General features: G+C 38.7%; 1 protein-coding gene and 1 long non-coding RNA gene across 6 annotated transcripts in view; one reads left to right on the top strand and one right to left on the bottom strand.

Moving 5' to 3' along the window:
* Kcnq5 (potassium voltage-gated channel subfamily Q member 5) overlaps positions 1-20009 on the top strand; it is a 561250-nt gene that overhangs the window by 440812 nt on the left and 100429 nt on the right. For all 5 annotated transcript variants that reach the window (XM_031367001.1, XM_031366999.1, XM_031367000.1 and 2 more), the window contains exon 6: positions 16441-16551. In XM_031367001.1, coding sequence (XP_031222861.1) covers positions 16441-16551 — 111 coding nt within the window. The remainder of the gene's footprint in view (positions 1-16440; positions 16552-20009) is intronic.
* Positions 1-20009, bottom strand: part of LOC116088237 — a 40885-nt gene that overhangs the window by 11744 nt on the left and 9132 nt on the right. The window contains exons 2-3 of the long non-coding RNA XR_004117834.1: positions 18375-18480; positions 17913-18045 (exon numbers count right to left, since the gene is read on the bottom strand). This is a non-coding gene — a long non-coding RNA (uncharacterized LOC116088237). The remainder of the gene's footprint in view (positions 1-17912; positions 18046-18374; positions 18481-20009) is intronic.

Genomic DNA, 20009 nt, shown 5'->3' with positions numbered 1-20009 from the left:
AAAGAAAAAAAAAAGAAAGAGAGAGAGAGAGAGAGAAAAGAAAAAAAGAAAAAGAAAATATAAAATGTTAATAGGATTATTTGTTTTAACTTTATAAACTTAAATAGACAATTAATGACATGATTTACTACTCCAGAAAAAAAAAAAGAAGGGTTTTTAATTGTCAAAAGGGAGGAGCGTATGGTGGTACAGGCCTGTAATCCCAGAAGTCTGAACACTGAGGCAGAAAGGTCACAGTTTAAAGTCAGTTTGGGATCCACAGAATAACACTTTCGAAAACATAACAGATACACAAATTGGAAAAGCAGCTGAGTCAAAGAGAGATAAATTAAAGGCATCAACCAATCAAGAAGAGAATGCTGGGACACTCGAGCTGGAAGATTAGAGATCATGTTTACCTTATTATAATATTCACCATTCAAAATCCCATTTTTCCTTTACACTGTTACAAACATTTTTCAAAGGAGGTAAAAGCATAAAAAGGCAGTTGTCATACAAATAAAAAATAACTGGGCATGTGGCACATACCTTTAATCCCAGCACTAGGGAGGCAGAGACAGGCAGCTCTCTGTGAGTTCAAAGCCAGCCTGGTCTATAGAGCAAGTTCCGGGACAGCCAGGGCTACACAGAGAAACTCTGTCTCAGAGAGAGAGAGAGAAAGATAGATAGATAGAGAGAGAGAGAGAGAGAGAGAATTAAAAATTAAATGCATGCTTCCTATTATGTTTAATTCATTTCAAAAACTCATGTCACATGTGACAGTCAGTTCATAATACCTAGCAGAGCCCAGAAAAATTCCTAAATGTCAGGATATTGAAACATAAGGATAAATAGAGGGAAATCTGTCTGCTTTCACAGTGAACATCCACTATACGTAATTTACTTACACATATATGACAAAAATTATTTTGCATTGCTATGTGTTATCTACAATTTAGAGAGTTGTAAAATAACTCAGAAAGCCAGGAAGATGCAGAACACAGTAGTCTGGAAAGGGTATAGACTGTGAATAATGTATTTTTCCTTCCAGGCAAATCTCTTCCTACATTGTGAAGAATTTACAAAACAGTCATTTGGAAATTACTCTCTAATAAGAATTTACTTGATATGGGAATACTTTATACAAGATAAAATTTATATTTCTTTTTATTTTATATGTTTATGGTGTTTTAAAAGGCAGTTACCTGGAAACATACAAAATTTATAATTGTGTAAGATATTTCTATTTTATTCTTGAGATTATAATTCCAACAATGCTTCCTTCCATTTCTCCCTCCAAACCCTCCCCTAAAGCTATTCTTCAAATTCATAGCTTCTTTTATTTACTAATTATTAGTTGTATTATATACACATATATATTCCTAAATATTACCTGCACAGTACATATAATGTCACTTGTACATACATTTTCAGGGCTGACCATTTGGCACTAGATAACCAATTGGTGCACTCTTCTATAGGGAAGACCACCTCTTCCATTCCCAAATTTCTTCAGTTGCCTACAGCTTTTTGTGTAGGGTTGAGGCCCTGTGGGCTTTTCCCCATCTTCTTTGTCCTGTCCATTGGTGTTGTCCTTGTTCAGCTCATGTTTGGACACTCATGTTAATGACAATTTTGAGGTGTAGCTGATATTACTAGGAGACACAACTTCACAGAAAACTCCTGATCCTCTGGTCTGACATGTTTATTACCACCTCTTATGCAATGTCCTGCAATGCCTCTTCTTGGATACAAGAGGGTTTTGTAGATATATCCACTGAGACCAGGCTGTATGCTTCTTCATTTTGATTGGTTATAGTTTTCTGTAGTAGACACTGTTGCAAAGAGAAGTTACCTTGATGAGAGGTGAAGACTATACTAACCTATGGGCATAAGTAATTAAGCTTATATCATTGTTAGGGACGAGGTTTACTAAATTGTTAGCTATAGATTCTCCTGCAATGACCATTTCTTCATTAGCATTGCATAGTTAGCTGGGTTTCCAGTACCAGAAATGATTTTTTCCTCTTGTTTAACAGAATGTCAATCCAATTAGAGAGCTGTTGATTACTACTAAGGTATGTGTGCTACTCCTGTACCAACGGAGTTATTGTGGCATGTGGGTCTATAGATGTGCTTCATAGACATCACAGTTTGATAGGACAATTGGTTGCTTCCCTCTGTGGAAGCTTGTATTGTGCCTTCTGATACCAAGAAATCTAGTCATCAGGGAGGGGGCATTCCAGAAAGTTCTGTCCCAGGATTTACAGAGTTCATGGTGTTTTCAGCAACAGGAACTTAACTTCCACCACCGGGGAGGTAACCAAGGGCACCAGCGATAGACTGTATGCTTTGGGAGTCTCTTAGACAAAACAACTAAAAAGACATCTTTCTCATGTCTGTATTGACATTTTTGTTATGTGGTCTTTGCCACATGGAGGGAAGATGCCCATCCCAGCTGAGGAAAGTTTGTTAAAACTACATGTGTACATTTATATACAGAATTAGATGTATTATGTTTTTTTTCCAATAGGTAAATAGTTAATATGGCTTTTGTGGCTTTTTTGGAATTCTTATTGCTATTCTACACATCTCCCTCCTTCTTCTGTATTCACCTCCCTTCCTCCCTCCTCCCTAAAAGTCCTTCTGTTTTCTTATTTGCTCTCTTAGATCACTTGTATCCTGCTATTCTCCGTACCCTTTTTCTATTTCTTCTGTATTCTCCTCTCTCCTTCTCCCTCAAGAACCCTTTTCCCAATTGTGTAAAATGTTTCTACTCTTTTTATTCTGCAGAGGGAAGTTCACTATAAATCACTCTTGAGTGCTAGCCAGCTTTTTTGCCAATCTCTGAGCATGCCATCATCCTAACCTGCGACTGAGGCACTGCTGGGTGTGTGTTTGCCTTTTGAGGAACACAGACTTGAGTTGGTGTTGTCTAATAAGCCACTGCTCATTTGTCAGGACTAAATCAAGCAGAACTAGATACATTTTTGATTGTATAGTAGTCATTAACTAAATAAAAATTAGAGATACATTCTCTTAAATTTTAGGCTTTTAAAAACATAAAGTCTGGCGGTAAGGTTCTGAAATTATCCTCATTGAGTTTATCATCTGAAAATGATCTATCTGACTGCAGCTTTTCCCCTGTAGGGTTACCATTGGCATTGAGCACATGTCTTCAAGATTGTGCCGGTGGTGAGAGAGTAGTCTATTATATTAAAAAGCAGGTTACACAGTGAGAGGAGAAATATCTTTGCTGAGTAGACGTTAGTCAAGAAATCAGTATGAAAAATATATAAACTGTAAAAATTCAATACCAAAATTCCATCCACTCAATAAGTGGGCTAATAAACTTGACAGTGCTCAACAGAAAAAAAAATACCCAACAGATACTTGAAATATATATATATATATATGTATATATATATATATATATATACATATATATATATATATATTCAAAACCTAGCCATAGAGGAAATGTAAATTAAAACTGGGGAATTTTCTACCTCAGTCAGAATGGCTCTTGTCAAGGAAACACATGACATCAAATGCTAGTGAAGATAGGGAGACGAGGAAAACACATACACTGTTGGTGGGAATGTATACTGAATAGCCACTGTGGGAATCACTGTGGAATTTCTTCAACAAACTAAAAAGGGCTCTATCACTACTGAGTATATTCTCAAGGGACTCTAAGTCAGCAGGCCATGAGCACAAGCACATTGGTGTTTACTGTAGCACTGTTCATAGTACCTAAGAAATGGAACCAGACTTGATGTGCATATTTTCTCTAAGATGAAGAGTCTAGATATAAACAAAAGTGCATGAATTTATGTGCACACATTCACATGCATCCATAGTCCCATAAAAGTAGATAAACAATTGTGAAAGGTTTTTTTCCTGCTACAAAGGAAAATGCAACTGTGACAACTGTAGGAAAGTGGATGCAAATGGAGGTCGTCATTGTCACAGTGAAATAATCTAGGTGCCGAAAAACTAATAGTGCATGCTTTCTATAATATGGAAAGTCTAGACATGTGTGTGTGTGTGTGTATGTGTGTGTGTGTGTGTGTACATGCACATGTGCACACACTCATTCGTACATATATATGTGTACATACACACACACATTGCACCCTTAGCCCCATGAAACTCATAGGGTATCAAGGGAGAGGAGAAAGAAGTTGATGCATGTGGTAGGGAGAAGAGAGGGTAATGAAATACATCAGACATAGGAGCAGAAAGGGATAGTCTTTGTAGGGAGAAAGATAATCAGAAAAAGCAACACAGCTGAGATGCCAGAAGAATTTGGGAGAGGGATGAATTAGAACAAAATAATATGATATGCATGCATGAGAACAAAATATCAAGGCATGCACATAGTAAGAGAAAGAGAACTTCATAATGAAACTCATTACTTTATAAGTTAACTCACAAAGTCAATTTAGAAAAAAAATAGGGCCGGGCGGTGGTGGCACACACCTTTAATCCCAGCACTTGAGAGGCAGAGGCAGACGGATTTCTGAGTTCAAGGCCAGCCTGGTATACAGAGTGAGTCCAGGACAGCCAGGACTACAGAGAAACCCTGTCTCGAAAAAACAAAAAACAAAAAACAGAAAGAAAGAAAGAAAGGAAGAAAGAAAGAAAGAAAGAAAGAAAGAAAGAAAGAAAGAAAGAAAGAAAATAGTTTCATTTCCAACTCTTCCCTACATGCAAGAAACATTGGGCATTTTGAAAGGAGAAGGATGGAGATCAGAAAGAGACCTGACATTCTTGAAATACTTCTAATAATAGAAAGTAAATGAAATTCTGTTACTCGTGGTGCAATATGGTGTAATCTGAGAAAGTGGGTGGGCTTTTATGGGATCGAGGGAAGGCAATTCATATCCCAGCCTGTTTGTAGTAGCCTGAATTCAAGTGTAGTGTTAGCTTATCTTGGATAATTCAAATACATTTCAATTGATGGAGATATTCAGAGGCATCTTTGCCCCTTTGAGATGCAGTTGCTGAAGAATTAAGCCTGGCAGCTTTTTAGTTCTCTTTCCATTCTTCCTCTTTTTCTTCTTATTACCAACACAAATTGCTGTGTTGTGTGTTAAACTGTGTGTGGGAAACTCTTAATATACTCTTGCTTAGTCACCAGCTAGCTTCTCTGCAGAGCAACATACAAAGCAGGCTTTCAAAGGTCATCTTTGCGATTTGCAGGAAGAAGCAGCATATTTTCAATGATTTCCTTTTCAAGAAGACTGTTTTGACTGCTGTTTAACCTGTACTTTACAGGTTTCTGAATGGCCTAATTATGTTTCCATTTAAAAAAAGAACCACTGGGCTTGATATCAAAGTAAAAATAAGTAAATAAAAAGATCTTTCAGCATGCCAAGCTTCTAGGAATGAAAATAAGAGCTTGTGACTCTAAAGCAGTCTTGTTTATATTGGCTGACTCATTAACGGAGTTGTCTGAAGCTTTAAAAAAAAACATGAAAAGCAGATAAGAAGGATTATTATTTCTATTCATTTCAAAAACAGCATATACTAGATCTGAGTGCTAAGTAAATTTGGATTATTGTACCACTTATAATATGTCACTAAAGACCTTTGTGGAAAGTTTGTTTACATCATTTTTAATTGAAATTGTCCATGTTGTATATGATGTGGTCCTCAATAACTCTGGCGTATCTAGTTAAATGGGGGAAATGAGACTACCCTAAACTGGAGTGTTTGTTAGTTCTAGGCTTTATGAGAAGGGAAATTCTCCTTCGTAAGAGTCCAAAGTATCAACATTTGATACCAAAATTTGATTTGTGTTTTATCTATAAATACAGTTCCCCAATAAATTCCAAGTATTAAAAGCAAAGGTCCTTGATTTAAGATAGGAAGAGCTGTCCCCAACATCAATATTTAGGGAGATACAGTAGTGTAGTCAGTAGCGATCAATGCCAATGTACAATTTTGATACCTGAACACAGTTCTATGCTGAGGAACAAAGGAATGTGCCCTCCTCACTATGTGAGATAGCAGATACTCAAGAACTGGTACCAAGACCAAGACCACAGCAAGTTCCCAGACATAGGTGGTAGCTGTTTGGGGTGTGGACATTGATGTTAAGGATATTAGGTAGAAGTGTCTGCCAAAACAACAGAAGAAAGGAGAACCATATTCTTTTTTTTTTTTCTTTTTTTTTTTCTTTTGCAAACACACAGAGTAAGCAGAGAGGAAGCTTGGGAATTGGAAGTTGCCATGAAAAGATTTCTGGCCTCTATAGTGGTAACTGGGATTGGGGGTTGTCATGGCAGGCAGTGGAGGGGGTGAACTACCTAACCCCATATGCTCCTGGCTCTGGAGTTCAGGGTCTGGGTGCTACCTAGCGGGCCATGTGCTATTATTTCTTCAGTCATCCTCACACTATTTTCTTCTTGTCCAGCCACCTCATATTTATTCAGAAATAATTTACAAATAGGATTTTCTGAAATTATTTTCTATTACTGCTTGGAATAAAACTAGTGCAATGTTTTTCTAGTTTACTAGCAGAGAGAAGGACTCTATCTAACAGCAGATAGGATGGCATCTGAACACAGATTCCATTTGAGACCGTGTCCTTGAAGAGATTATTTCAGAACTTATATCAGCCAAGTAAAGTCTCAGACCTCATGCCAAAAATCCTATGAACTTTCACAAAGCAACTTGATTAGATGACTTCTATATGTAATATAGTGTACTATGTGTGCAATGTGTTTCATATCTCAAATCTGTGTGTAAAATACATGGGGAATGAAGAAGGATGCCATTTTCCTTGATAAGATCAGAGAATCAGGCCTCCTTACTTTGGATTCACCGGTAAAAGTGTTTTCTGCATTATTGTACAAAGCATCATTTTCTAAATTAGTACCAGTACATGTAGTTAAAGTAAATGATTGTTTTTTACTGTCAATGCTTTACCTAAAGCTTTATTTAGCCTAAGAGAATCAACATAGCAGCTCCTAATGATTCAAGAGCATTCTCAGCTTCCAAACACCCACACACCCCAGCCACCCACCCCGAACCCTGCTATAAGCACCTCTGAGTCTCACATTTACCTTAACAGCATGTGTGTATGAAGTGCATGGCTCTCCAGGCTCTTTAGGAAATTCTTCACTAAGAATCCCGAATTCATTAAGAATGCTTTAATAATTTCACCTGGTACCTGTGTCTGCACATTTGTTTTTTTGATAGCATTATTCTATAGGCATTGACACATGCTGTCTTAAAAAGAGAAGAAATACACTCAAGAGACACGAGTTCTGGATGCAACATTGTGATTTGCTGAATCATTGGTATTGGTTTCATCTCAGGTGGATGTGAATGGACGTCTGTCCTGGAATGGGAACACACGTCCATGTGGAAGCTAGAGGACACCAGAGGTTCTGCTCTTCCACCAACCATTTCATTTCTTTGACATAGATAGGATCTCTTACTGAAGCTAGAGATAAGTTAGTGGTCAGGTAGTCACAGTCATCCCCTCTCTCTGACTTCTACAGTGATGGGGCTACAGGCGTATATGTCTGCACTCAGCTATTCACAGAGGTTCTGGGGTTTGAGCTCAGATCTTTGTACTTATGTATCAGTCTCTCTTACCCACTGAGCCATCCCTCTAGTCCATGGAGACTGGTATTAAGCAATCATTCCCTATATTACAATAGAGATAGTCATATTAAGAAAATACAGCTATGCTATGAGCATGGAATGAGATTGAGACACAGAGATGGTCCATCAAACACTAGGAAAATATCAGCCATTACTATTATTATGTATCTGACCTCAAGCCTGAACCATGAATGATAATATACCAAGGAACCTGCCATAGAAGAATCCAAATTCTGTGATTCCACCCACTGAAGTACACTCTGATCTTTGAACCAGAGAAAACCATTCTGAGTCAACAGTTCGAGTACCAAAGCTGACTGTCAGATTTGAGGACCACACACTTTCTGAAATCAGCTGTTTATGCAAAAGGGAAGGGAAGAGAAGGGGAAGGGAGGGGAAGGGTGGGGAGGGGAGGCGAGGAGAGGAGAGGAGAGGAGAGGAGAGGAGAGGAGAGGAGAGGAGAGGAGAGGAGAGGAGAGGGGAGAGTAGAAGAGAGGAGAGGAAAGGAAAGGGAGGAAGAAGGAGAGTAAGGAGGAAGGGGAATAATTGTATTACTGTAGTATACTCTAGTAATTGTATTACTAGAGTGGAACTGTCCTTCTTCAAAGACCCTCTTATTGAGAAATTATGCCATGCTGTTAAATACAAACAGCCTATTTTTAACTTGTTCACATGAATGCATTAGTTAAAAACTAGTATTGCTAGTTATGTTTTCATAATCGTGCCACAGAACATTTGTTGATTTCTCCCCTGAAGGAAAGAGAGAAAACTCCTATTTTTATCATGGAATTAATCGATGTGAAAGAAAAAAATCTCTAGGCTAACCAGTGTCAAAATGTGACCATAGCATCTTCCATTCTTGTTTATGTTGTTGTTATTTTTACTTTTTGTTTTTGTTGGTTTTATTTGTTGCTTTTGTAATTATCATCTAACTTATTATCAGGTCCGTGTGTGGTAGATGCAGGCATTCACAAATCACATATGTGTAGTTAGAAGACAATTTTCAGGAGTTGGTTCTCTTCATCCACTTTGTTGAGACTGGGTCAATTTTGTTCCCACCACTGTGTACTCTAGGCTAGCAGGCTATGAGCTTCCAGGTGATTCGCCCACCTCCACCTCCATCATTCCATAGAGATGTTGGAATTACAGACATGTATCAATGCATCTGCCTTTTGAGATTACTATCTTTGGATCAGACTCAAGTCACTGAAAGCAATGTTACCCACTGAGCCATCTCACTAGCTTGTTGTTTTTCTGAGATAGGTTCTTACTAAGTAACCCAGGCTAGCCTACAGCTCACAATCTTCCTACCTTAACCTCCTAGGTACAACAATTATAGACTAGTACCACCAGGCTGATCCCTCCCAAACCATCCCCTCCTCTCTTCTCTCATACAATGCATCACAACCACAGCTTCTCCTCCCTCTACTCCTCCATATCCGATACACACATCTCTCTTCTAACCTAGGTCATAGCACTAAATGCCTCCATAAAGAAATTAGAGGGGCTGGAGAGATGGCTCAGCACTTAAGAGCACCAACTGCTCTTCTGAAGGTCCTGAGTTCAAATCCCAGCAACCACGTGGTGGCTCACAACCATCCGTAATGAGATCTGAGGCCCTCTTCTGGGGAGTTTGAAGCCAGCTACAGTGTACTTAGATATAATAATAAATAAATCTTTAAGCCAGAATGAGCAGGGCCAACCTGAGCAAACAGAGGTCCTGAATTCAAATTCCCATTAACCATGTGATAACTCACAACCATCAGTACAGCTACAGTGTACTCATATACATAAAATAAATAAATAAATCTTTTTTAAAAAGAAATTAGAAAGTTCTCATTTCAGCAATTTAAAAGTATATCTGAAAGCTCTAGACAAAAAGAAGCAAGCATACCAAAGAGGAGTAAAACGCAGGAAATAATCAAAATCAGGGCTTAAATCAACCATCTAGAAACAAATAAAATGATACAAATAATCAACAAAACCAAGAGCTGGTTCTTTGAAAAAAATTAACATGATAGATAAACCTTTAGCCAAACTAAATAAAGGGCACAGAGACAGTGTCCAAATTAACAAAATCAGAAATGAAAAGGGAGACATAACAACAAAAACTGAGGAAATTCAAAAAATCATTAAATCTTACTACAAAAGCTTTACTCAACAAAACTGAAAAAAATCTAGATGAAATGAATAATTTCTAGACAGAAACCATGTACCAAAGTTAAATCAAGATCAGGTAAACTATCTAAATAGTCCCATAAACCCTAAGGAAATAGAAGCGGTCATTAAAAACTTCCCAAAAAAAAAAAAAAAGTAAGCCCAGGGCCAGATGGTTTTAGTGCAGAATTCTACCAGACCTTCAAAGAAGAGCTAATACTAATGCTCCTCAAACTATTCCACAAAATAGAAACAGAAAGAACACTTCATTCTATGAAGACATTTACTCCAATACCTAAACCACACAAAGACCCAACAAAGAAAGGGAACTTCAAACCAATTTTGCTTGTGAATATCGATGCAAAAATACTCAATAAAATACTCCCAAACCAAATCCAAGAACACATTAAAACTACCATTCACCACGATCAAGTAGGCTTCATCCCAGGGATGCAGGGATGGTTCAATGTAAGAAAAGTCCATCAATGCAATCCACTATATAAACAAACTCAAAGGAAAAAAAAACACATGATCATCACACTAGATGCTGAAAAAAACCTTTGACAAAATCCAATATCCCTTCATGTTAAACGTCTTGGAGAGATCAGGAACTCAGCCTGCATTCTTATAGACCTCAGGTCCACAAGGCCAGGAGTGGCACCACCTATAATAGACCACTCTCCCCATTAAGAAAATGCTCTACATCTTGACTTGTAGCCCAATCTTATACACATATTTTCTCAACTGAGGCTCCCTCTACTCTGATAACCCTAGTTTGTGTCAAATTAATGTAAAACTAGCCAGCACACTGATAGTGCGTGGTACAGACAGATGGATAGTTTATGAAAATGGAATATAATGTTTCCTAGAAGCTCAAAATGCAAAATACTAAAATATTACTACTATAAAGCCAAGTGTGAACACACAACTCTGTTGAGGGAAAAATCCTACAAATCTAGGGACTCTCTGTATTTAGATCATTCCATGAAACATGAGATCATGCTAAACACACACACATACACACATGTAACTTGGGAGGAATAAGTGATTTAGAGCACATGTTGTTCTTGCAGAGGACCTGAGTTTAATTCTTAGAATCTATATGGTAACTCATAACCCTCTGTAAGCCCAGTTCCAGGAAATCTGATATCTTCTTTTGGTATCTATACACTACCAGGCACACATATAATGCATATACATACATACATGCATACATACATACATACATACATACAGGCAAAACAATTACATGCATAAATCTTTTTTAAAACATAACTTATAGAACATCAAAATTTAATGCTTTATGGGTGAGGGTTATACAAATAAAAATATGCAAATAAAAATATGAAGTAGAATCCCAATTCTACATAAAGAATGTTATGAAATGAGTGTACCTCTGTGGGTTTAGGAAATAATAAAATATATACGTTTTATAAATTAAATACAGATATATAATTTAGTTTTGAGATGATGTGCTATTATGAAACTTCTAAGTAGAAAACTAGCTGTCATAGAGCTTTCAATTAGGAAGCCGTCTCGGAAACTGAGAAGATAGCTCAGAGAAAGTATATTTGCCCATATGAAAAAGTCCCTGTATTTGTTCTCCAGTTAAGGGAGAAAAGAAGGAGGCCACTAGGTCATGTATATTATCATGCATTAATATAGTATTAGAAGATGATCTTCTATACAGAGAGTAACAGGACTCTCTCATAAGACTTACTTTCACTGATTATGCTGCACTGAAGTTCAACTCATTCCTTTATATTTGGTATGCAAAGCAAGACTCTAATATATTATGATTCATTGGATGAAATAGAAAAGAATGAAATACTTTGACTCAGGAATTATCCAAAATGTCTTAGTACAAGCAGAACCCATTAAGTAACCACACTTTGATGCTCTGTATCATCCTGGACCCACCCAGTCATTGCTGTCATCCACACCCACCCAGCCTGTGTGTAGCTATGAAGCATCCCCATGACTCACCCAAGGTGAACAGAGACATTGGATCCGATTCCAGCTCCAGTACCACTGTGCTCAACCCTTATGCCCTAATGTCCTATGCATATAAAGAGCTGACAAGGAATTACACAACTCAGGGGTCGGTGGGGTATCTGCAAAGGAGGAGCTATATCATTATCTGATGTTGGATTCCTGTTCTAAAGAGACCGTCATTGAAAAGAGGTGCCTTATTTATCGTTTCTGCCATAGCAACACTCTACCATTAGATTTAGTTTCTCCAAAAATCAATGCTCTTTAGAAGTCCAAGTATCGCAAATCACTACATTAATTTTATAGTATAATTAATAGTCATTGTCTGCCCTTATGACTGGGAGTTGCTTTCACACTCTGTGTGTGACAGTGGTTGCAATATGGAAAATATGCAGCACAATGAACAAGTCATAGTACCTCACTTATACCATCAGAATACTGCTGGGATCTTAGAGACATATGAAGTATTTTCCAGAAAAGAAATCAATTGTCCCCGCTACTCAATTCAGCTCTGAAGTCCAATTGCAACTTCCTCACAGACTCTGACAATCCCCTAGGTAACCAGTCTAGGATCTCCAAAATAAGCTCTAGGATTCTCCCTAAATACACTGAAAGCTGGTGTCTATAGGGGTTTCCATTTCCATGACACTGAACCTACATGAAATGAATAATTTCTGTGCCCAGACAAAGATGGGAAGTCTCTAGAAGGCAGAAATATTTAATGGTTTATCATAAGCCCAGGGTGTGAAGCATCAAGAGGGCTTTTGTCTCTTGGCTTCTGTGTAAAGAGTGAGCTGGCTACCCCTAGCATGGGCTTTCAGCAGCCAAGAAGTATACTAGTTACAGTTCACTTGTCTAAAACTGAACAAGCTAAAGGGAGGAAGGATTTGAGTCATGGTTTTGGGACATTCATCCCTAAGTATCCAACCAAGAAATTCCTGAGTTTCTTTGAATTGAGAGAGGAATAATTTGTTGAGAAATGAGGTTCGGCTACTAGTTCCACCAGGTTCTCTGGATGTGATTATTTTAGAAGCCCAAATCACAGGGCAGACAGGTGGCCCAACTCTTCACCAAAATCCAAGGGAAGTTGAGCCAATTTCTCTGAATCTACAATATTCTATCTCTATGTCATTACCATTCCTGGAAGAGAAAAAAATTACCAATATAAAACACAATATAGTTACTTTGCTGTGCCCCGTTCCACAGATTTAGATGCAGTGTGAATCTGTGAATTCTACTCTGTGAGAACTTGGACTATAACTTTGTGTTATAGAAACACAAAACAACCATAACATGTCACATTTTCCTCCATAGCAAAACCAGGAAATGTTCCTTCAATGAGTTGTATTAATAAATTATTGCAAAAAGATTAATCAATTTGGTTTTAAAAAACAATGGTTGCTTAAAAATACAATAAAATTACAACAAAACTTTGGTTTTGGTATCAGGAAGCATATTTTGAGAGTCTCATACTGATGTAGTTGGAGTTAGACTCCATTGACTACTAGGTGTCAAGACACTTTCCCTCTCTGCAGCCCTGGATGAGTTCTTCCACCCACAGGCCTCTTGCTGACTTGCACCTGATGCCCTCCCACACTCCCTCTGCCCAAGCATTGTCCCCTCCCCGAGGCCTCTGGTTCCCCTCAAAAGTCTCCAACTTTTTCAGGGTGATTAGAGACATTGTCAATGCCTTCCCAGCTCCGATCCCTGTTCATACTGTGCCTACATTATCTCCCACGGGAGACTTTCCTCATTCTGCCAAGGCTAACACCTGCAGAAAATGCTCTTCATTCCTTTTCCTCTGCCTCCTTGGATGCCCTACCCCATCCCATCCCTCTTCCTCTTCTGTTTTGCCCTTCCTAACCCATGTACAAGCCCATCCTTGGAAACCTCCCCTCAAGCTAGGGGTTTATAGGAGTTTCTGTCCTATATTTCTCAATCAATTTCTGGCCAATAATCTTGAAAGTACCCTTTAATTATTTTCTAAATACTGAGTTCTCCATTATTGGTAACAAGCACCATGCTAGATGTTGGGAAGATAATAAAATACTGGTCATCTTTTTTCCTTTTGGTATGGATCCAGTACTTGTTATAAATGCTGTCAAATTACTAGCAGTTGTTACAAGTGCTATCATAAAACAAAGAGCACAGATGGTCTTGGTGTGTCTCTGTAACCCCATCACTTGGGACATAAAGGCAGAAAGATTGCAAATTTGAAGACAGCTGGGTAACTATGGAACAAGACCCTGTCACAGAATGGAGGAAAGAATAAAATAAAGTAAGAAGAAGGAAATAGAGAATTAAGGAAGGAAAAGGAAAGGGAAATGAAGGAAGGAAGGGAAGGACGGAGGGATGGAGGGAGGGGGAGGGATGAGTAGGGAGGGAAAGAGGAAGGCAGTAATAACTATCGATATATACAGTAACAAGAGACTATTGTAGACAAGATAGAGAAATCTTCCTCCATGAAAGAATATTTGAGAGATCTAAAAGTCAGTAAGGAGCCCTGGGAAGATTTGGTAAAGAAGAATTTCACTGATGGGATAACATGATCAAAAGGCTACCTGGGCTTGCCTGAGTCATCAGGATTCTAACTTTTCAGAGGGGCTGGAATGTCGTGATGGCTAAAGTATCCGAAGCAAATATGAAGATATGACCCTCTCCAAAGAGAAGAATCATGTGAACCCTGTGGTTCAGAAAATCAGATAGAAAAACATTGAAATATTTTTTTCTTAGAAAGGAGTGAGAAAATGCCATTCCTTTTCAGTCTATAAGAACGAACCAGAGGAAAAGGGAAACATAAGCAGGTAGGAACTAGTATAGCAACTTGGGCTGCCAGGAGGCCGTAGTGACAGAAGGTGGGATTTGTAGCATCTCACTCACACAGAATCAATGGGATTTGCTGAAGGGTTCAATGAAGGGAGAGATAATGAGGAATAATAAGGGCTGAGCCTAAGGCTTCTGATATAAGCAACTGGATAGATAATGGGGTTCATGAGTACAATTAGAGGGAATATTCAGGGTTTCACAGGGAACACTGCAGAAGAGGGCATGGAAAGATTGTAAGAGCCAGAGAAATAAGGAGTTTGCTGTGAAATTATGTAACCTATGAATGTCAGTAGCTACACCCATAAATTCTCACCAACATGACCACCTAAAAATGAGCTGAACAAGGACAAAAATAAATAGCCAAATTGGTAAGAGAAACCTCAGGCGGTATCAATCCTGTGGAAAGAACTATGGGCAACTGAGAAATGCTGAGTCAGGAGAAATAGTCTTCCACAGGGAAGAACACACACTTGGTTATCCAGTACCAAATGGTCAGCCCTAGAAACATAAACACAAGTAACTTACTTAAGCAGGTACTTAGAAGTGGGTGTGTGTGTGTGTATGTGTACTCATGAGCATATAAACATATGTATGTAGTTTCAAAAAGAGCAAGGAGAGGTTTGTAGGAGAGTTTGGAGGGGAAAAAAAGGAAGGGGAAATGACATCATCATATTTTTATAATCTCAAAACTAAAAGAAAAAAATTTTGAAAAGGAAAACACCTGTGGTATTTATCTTTCCACTCCCAGTTTATTTCAGATAAATTCGTTATATCCAGAAAATTGTTGGAGTGATGATTCAATAGGTAAGAGGAAGAGCATCCATTTCAGGTGATTCATAACCACCCATGACTCCAGCCTGGAAGGGAACCATAGCCTCTGGCCTCTGTTAAGACTGCACACCTAGCATATATTTAAATATGTGTATACACACACACACACACACACACACACCTAATTGAAATAGAACCCTTTATTATTATTTAAAAATTAGGAATGCATGTCAGTCAAATGAAATTGTTCAGCCAGTAAAATGACTTGCCACCAAGCACAACAGTATGTTTGACTCCGGGGACCCGTGTGATGGAGAAAACCAACTTTAGCAGGTTATCCTCTGACCTCTCCTTGCATGTGATACCCGTGCCTACCCATCTGCCCACACATTTAAAAATAAATAGGATAGAATGGGAAGTCCTTTCCAGAACAGTTGGGAAAGAAAAGTAAGAGGTATTCAGATCAGAAAGGAAGAATTAAAAGACTTATTGTTTGCTGATGACATGCTTTTGACCGAAAAACTACAAATTATACACATTCATACACACACACACTCACGCATGCCCGCGCACACACCACTAAAATTCCTGTATGCCTCTCTTCCTGTTTTAGTTGGGTGCTTATATCATGTCTCCCTTACTGTCATAATTATCCGAGGACAAGAACTATATTCCTTTCCTTTTTGTTCCACTGCAAATCATAAAATGAATATTGAATGCTCAAGACTTTAAGAAAACGATAAACAGTCTTAATAAATGAATCACCGTTTGGGGTACTAACTTATAAATCCACAGCGCTATCTCTTCCATATCTGGGGACGATGATCTTCTTACCCAAATAACTGGCCTTTGAATACGCATGGACAAACTGGAGACTGTATTACAAGGGAGGACAAAATATGCCGGTTATTCCTTCCCTTAAACAAAGAGAAGTCCTGTTATGCGTCATGGAAAATGAAAGTGCAGGAAGACAGTGTGCCAACAAGACTTCTTGCATCCTGATTTAGTGGGGATGCTGTTTTGTCTCCCGCTCCGGGTCCTAACTTCCTTCTCGAGTACTTAAGCTGGATGTTCTGTTGACTTTCTTTCTAGATTACACTGACAACCATTGGCTATGGAGACAAAACACCCCTAACTTGGCTGGGAAGATTGCTCTCTGCAGGCTTCGCGCTCCTTGGCATTTCTTTCTTTGCACTTCCTGCTGTGAGTATCTTCTCAACAATGGAGCTGCTTCAACTGGGTCCTCAAGATTTATGGGAGGGAGGTCTCGCCCATTGGTGTTCGGAGGAGTGAATCTATTTCATTGACCAATACTATTATTCTAAGAAATGTTGCTTTTTTTTTTTTTTCTAAGTGTATCCAGGTAGATGGTGTATAAAATAGTATCCTGAGTCTCCAATATCGGCTAGATTTGGATAAACAAATAATTCAGATTGTTTTGGTCAACATGCCCCTAATCCATCTTAAATGTTTATAAAGATTTAAAGATAGCTTCATTTAAACTAATTACTGCAATTTGGCTTATAATATACACAAATGAAAAGATAGATGTTCACAGAAGTTCTTTCCTCTTCCCAAACACTTGAATGAGAAAAAAGCATCTGACCTTAAGTGTTGTAAATGTGTCAGATGATTTATACAAGTGTCACAGACATTGATTTTTTTTTCTTAATGAGCAGTTTCTACATTTGGTCAGAATGAAGAACACATTTATCTCCCTCTGGGCTCCTGATTAGTTTCTCTTCAAAGGACGAGGACTTTCTGGTCATTTTAGCCTCTTGTTTCTTTAAAGGCAGCAGCTGTACATGACATTACCTCTTCCCTCCGGACATCGTTTTCTTGGCCTCTCCATCTGAGGTGGAGCTGGGCATCAGGGAACCAACAGTAAGAAGTGAGGGTCAGCCACAACAGGTGTGCCTAAGAAAAACAGTCTCATCCTTGTTCCAGGCAGCAGGCATGCCATGTGCAACCTCTGCCGAACTGAAACCTGAGAGCACATGCCAGAGAAAGCTGAGCACCCCGAGGTCAGGTGGGGATTTCCAGTACCACAAACATTAGATCACAGTGCTTGTCCTTTAACAGTAAATGACCTCAGAGGGCACACTCAGGTCCCAGCTTTCCACTGGCCAGCTGGTTCTGGCCCATGCCACTCTACACCATGGCAGGAGACTGCACAGACTGTGCACATACTTGGGTATTATGCCTCAATTTGATTTACATTTCTCACTAACTGGATAATGATATTCGTGTGCTTTCACCAGGTACCACAGACTTGGGGGCCTCAGCAATAGAAATTAGTCTCACGGCTCTTGGAGCCTAGTTATTAAGATCTAGGAATTAGCAGAGCAAGTCCCTTCAAAGAGCTGTGAGAGGAAGAGTACTGTCTAAGCCTCCATCCTTGAGGTACTGAGGGAGGGCCATCCCTTTATATGTCCTGACAACATTTATATCCAAATTTATTCATCTCATAATGACATCATTTTCATGACTAGGGCCTCTTTTGATGACCTCATCTGAACTTGATTACCCCTGGTGAGAACCCTCCCTGTTTTCAAATAACTCACATTCTGAAGTATAGGCAGGATATGAACTTGTGAAGACACAATTCAGATCAGTGATTTTTTTTCCTTAGTATATTTCTTCATTAAAATAGTGGAAGAAGACTTATGATAAAGACTGGTTGAGTCCAGATAAGTACTAGAATAAATAATGAGGTAATATAAATCAAGTGATTACTATGAGGAAAACTAAAAAAAAACTCTCCCTAATTTATTTTATTTTATTTTTTTTTTATTTTTTTGGTTTTTCGAAACAGGGTTTCTCTGTGTATCCCTGGCTGTCCTGGAACTCACTCTGTAGACCAGGCTAGCCTTGAACTCAGAAATCCGCCTGTCTCTGCCTCCCAAGTGCTAGGATTAAAGGAGTGTGCCACCACCACCCAGCTCCCTAATTTATAAGAATATAAAAATACATGTTTCCAGATCCAAAATGGTAATATAAGACAGACAGGGAAGAATCTCACATACCCAAAGTAAATTCTTTTTGTTGTTTTGTTGAAGTTCTCTGTGTACTCCTAGCTGTTTTGACCAGGATACAGAGCCATCACGTCCAGCCCAAAGTCAGCTTTTAGGGCTGTTTCAGCAACCGACAAAAGAACAGAGAAAGACTCAATTATCAGATTCTCCACAGAAAAATACATCTTTGCAAATAGTAAACTTCAGTCTTGAGTTTCTTCCCCGCAAAAGCAGTGTCGCAAAATACCTGCTGTTTTAAGTTTGTATTTACTTTGAGGTCACTGAGATAAAATGGACTGTTAAAATTGACAGTAGAGGCCAGCAGAAAAGGCACTGCACAGGAAGAGACACTGGAAATCTAGCAGCAAGGGCAGGAAATGAAATTCTACAATAAGCAAGCAGAGATAATTGTTCAAAGTATGTGAAGACTCAGGGTCGGTTAGATTCATGGTCAGAATCTCCCACAGTACAAGGCAAGGATCCTATAATGAAACCCTGGGTCATTACAGGGAAGTTAAACTATGTTGTTGTGTTAGGTGACAGGTCAGAGACTAAGTAGTCATTCGTGGAAATGTTTCCAATAAAGTGACTGCCATTTTTATATACAAATTAAATTAACCTATGTTTTAAAAAAATCCATAAAATGTGCTTGTACTAATCATATCATTTCCTAACAATGCCAAGGGAAGAGGCCTCTCCTGTGTATTTTTTACTGTGATCTCACTTCAGGTGCTGAGCTGTCATTTTGTCCTCTGTACCTACCAGCCAGCAGCAGTGTTGCCTGATTGAATGAAATTTTGGAGACTGAGTCAGCATTTTGCTGGAAGAGTGTCTTAGTCAGGGTTACTCTTGCTGTTATAGAACACCGTGACCAAAAGCAACTTGGGGAACAAAGGGTTTATTTCATTCACAATTCTATGTAACAGTTCATCCTCAAAAGCAGTTGGGGGCAGGAATTCAATCAAGGCAGGAACCTAGAGGCAGGAGCTGATGCATGGGCTATGAAGGGATGCCACTTACTTGCTTGCTTTCCCTGGCTTGCTCACTCTGCCTTCTTATAGAACCTGGGGACTACTAGCCAAGGGATAACACCACGAATAATGCGCTGGGACCTCTCCATCAATCACTAATTAAGAAAATGCCCTACAGGCTTCCCCACAACCCCATCTAATGGAAGAAGCATAATTAACTTAGGTTCCCTCCTCTCTGATGAGTTTAGCTTGTGTCAAGTTGACAAAAAACTATTCAGCACAGTTGACCTCTTGCCACCTTACCACACAAACAAATCACAGCTAAGACACATTGCTTTTCTGGTTCATCCCAAAGATTATACGTTAATATTGATATCACAATATAAAGATATTTTCAAACTTAAAAGTTCCACACAAAATTACTTTAAAACTTAAGTCCCCCCCCCCCAAGAAAAACAAAGCAAAACAAAACAAAACAAAAACAAAGTCTTTGCTAAATTGCAATGTCTCTCAACTGAAGGCTCTTATAAAATCAAAAATAAATTAAATACTTCTTGCTTCCAGAGGAAAGAACCAGGTCATAGTCACAATCTGAACAAAGCTAAACCAAATTCCAACGATGTAAATAACTCCATACCCAATGTCTGGGATCCATGTGCTTCTGGGCTTCTCCAGA

The sequence above is a fragment of the Mastomys coucha genome, unplaced genomic scaffold, assembly GCF_008632895.1.
Source record: "Mastomys coucha isolate ucsf_1 unplaced genomic scaffold, UCSF_Mcou_1 pScaffold14, whole genome shotgun sequence".
In the NCBI taxonomy this organism is placed as follows: Eukaryota; Metazoa; Chordata; class Mammalia; order Rodentia; family Muridae; genus Mastomys; species Mastomys coucha.
Note: the sequence above shows the minus strand (reverse complement) of the source record. Positions and strands in the feature narration are given on the sequence as shown.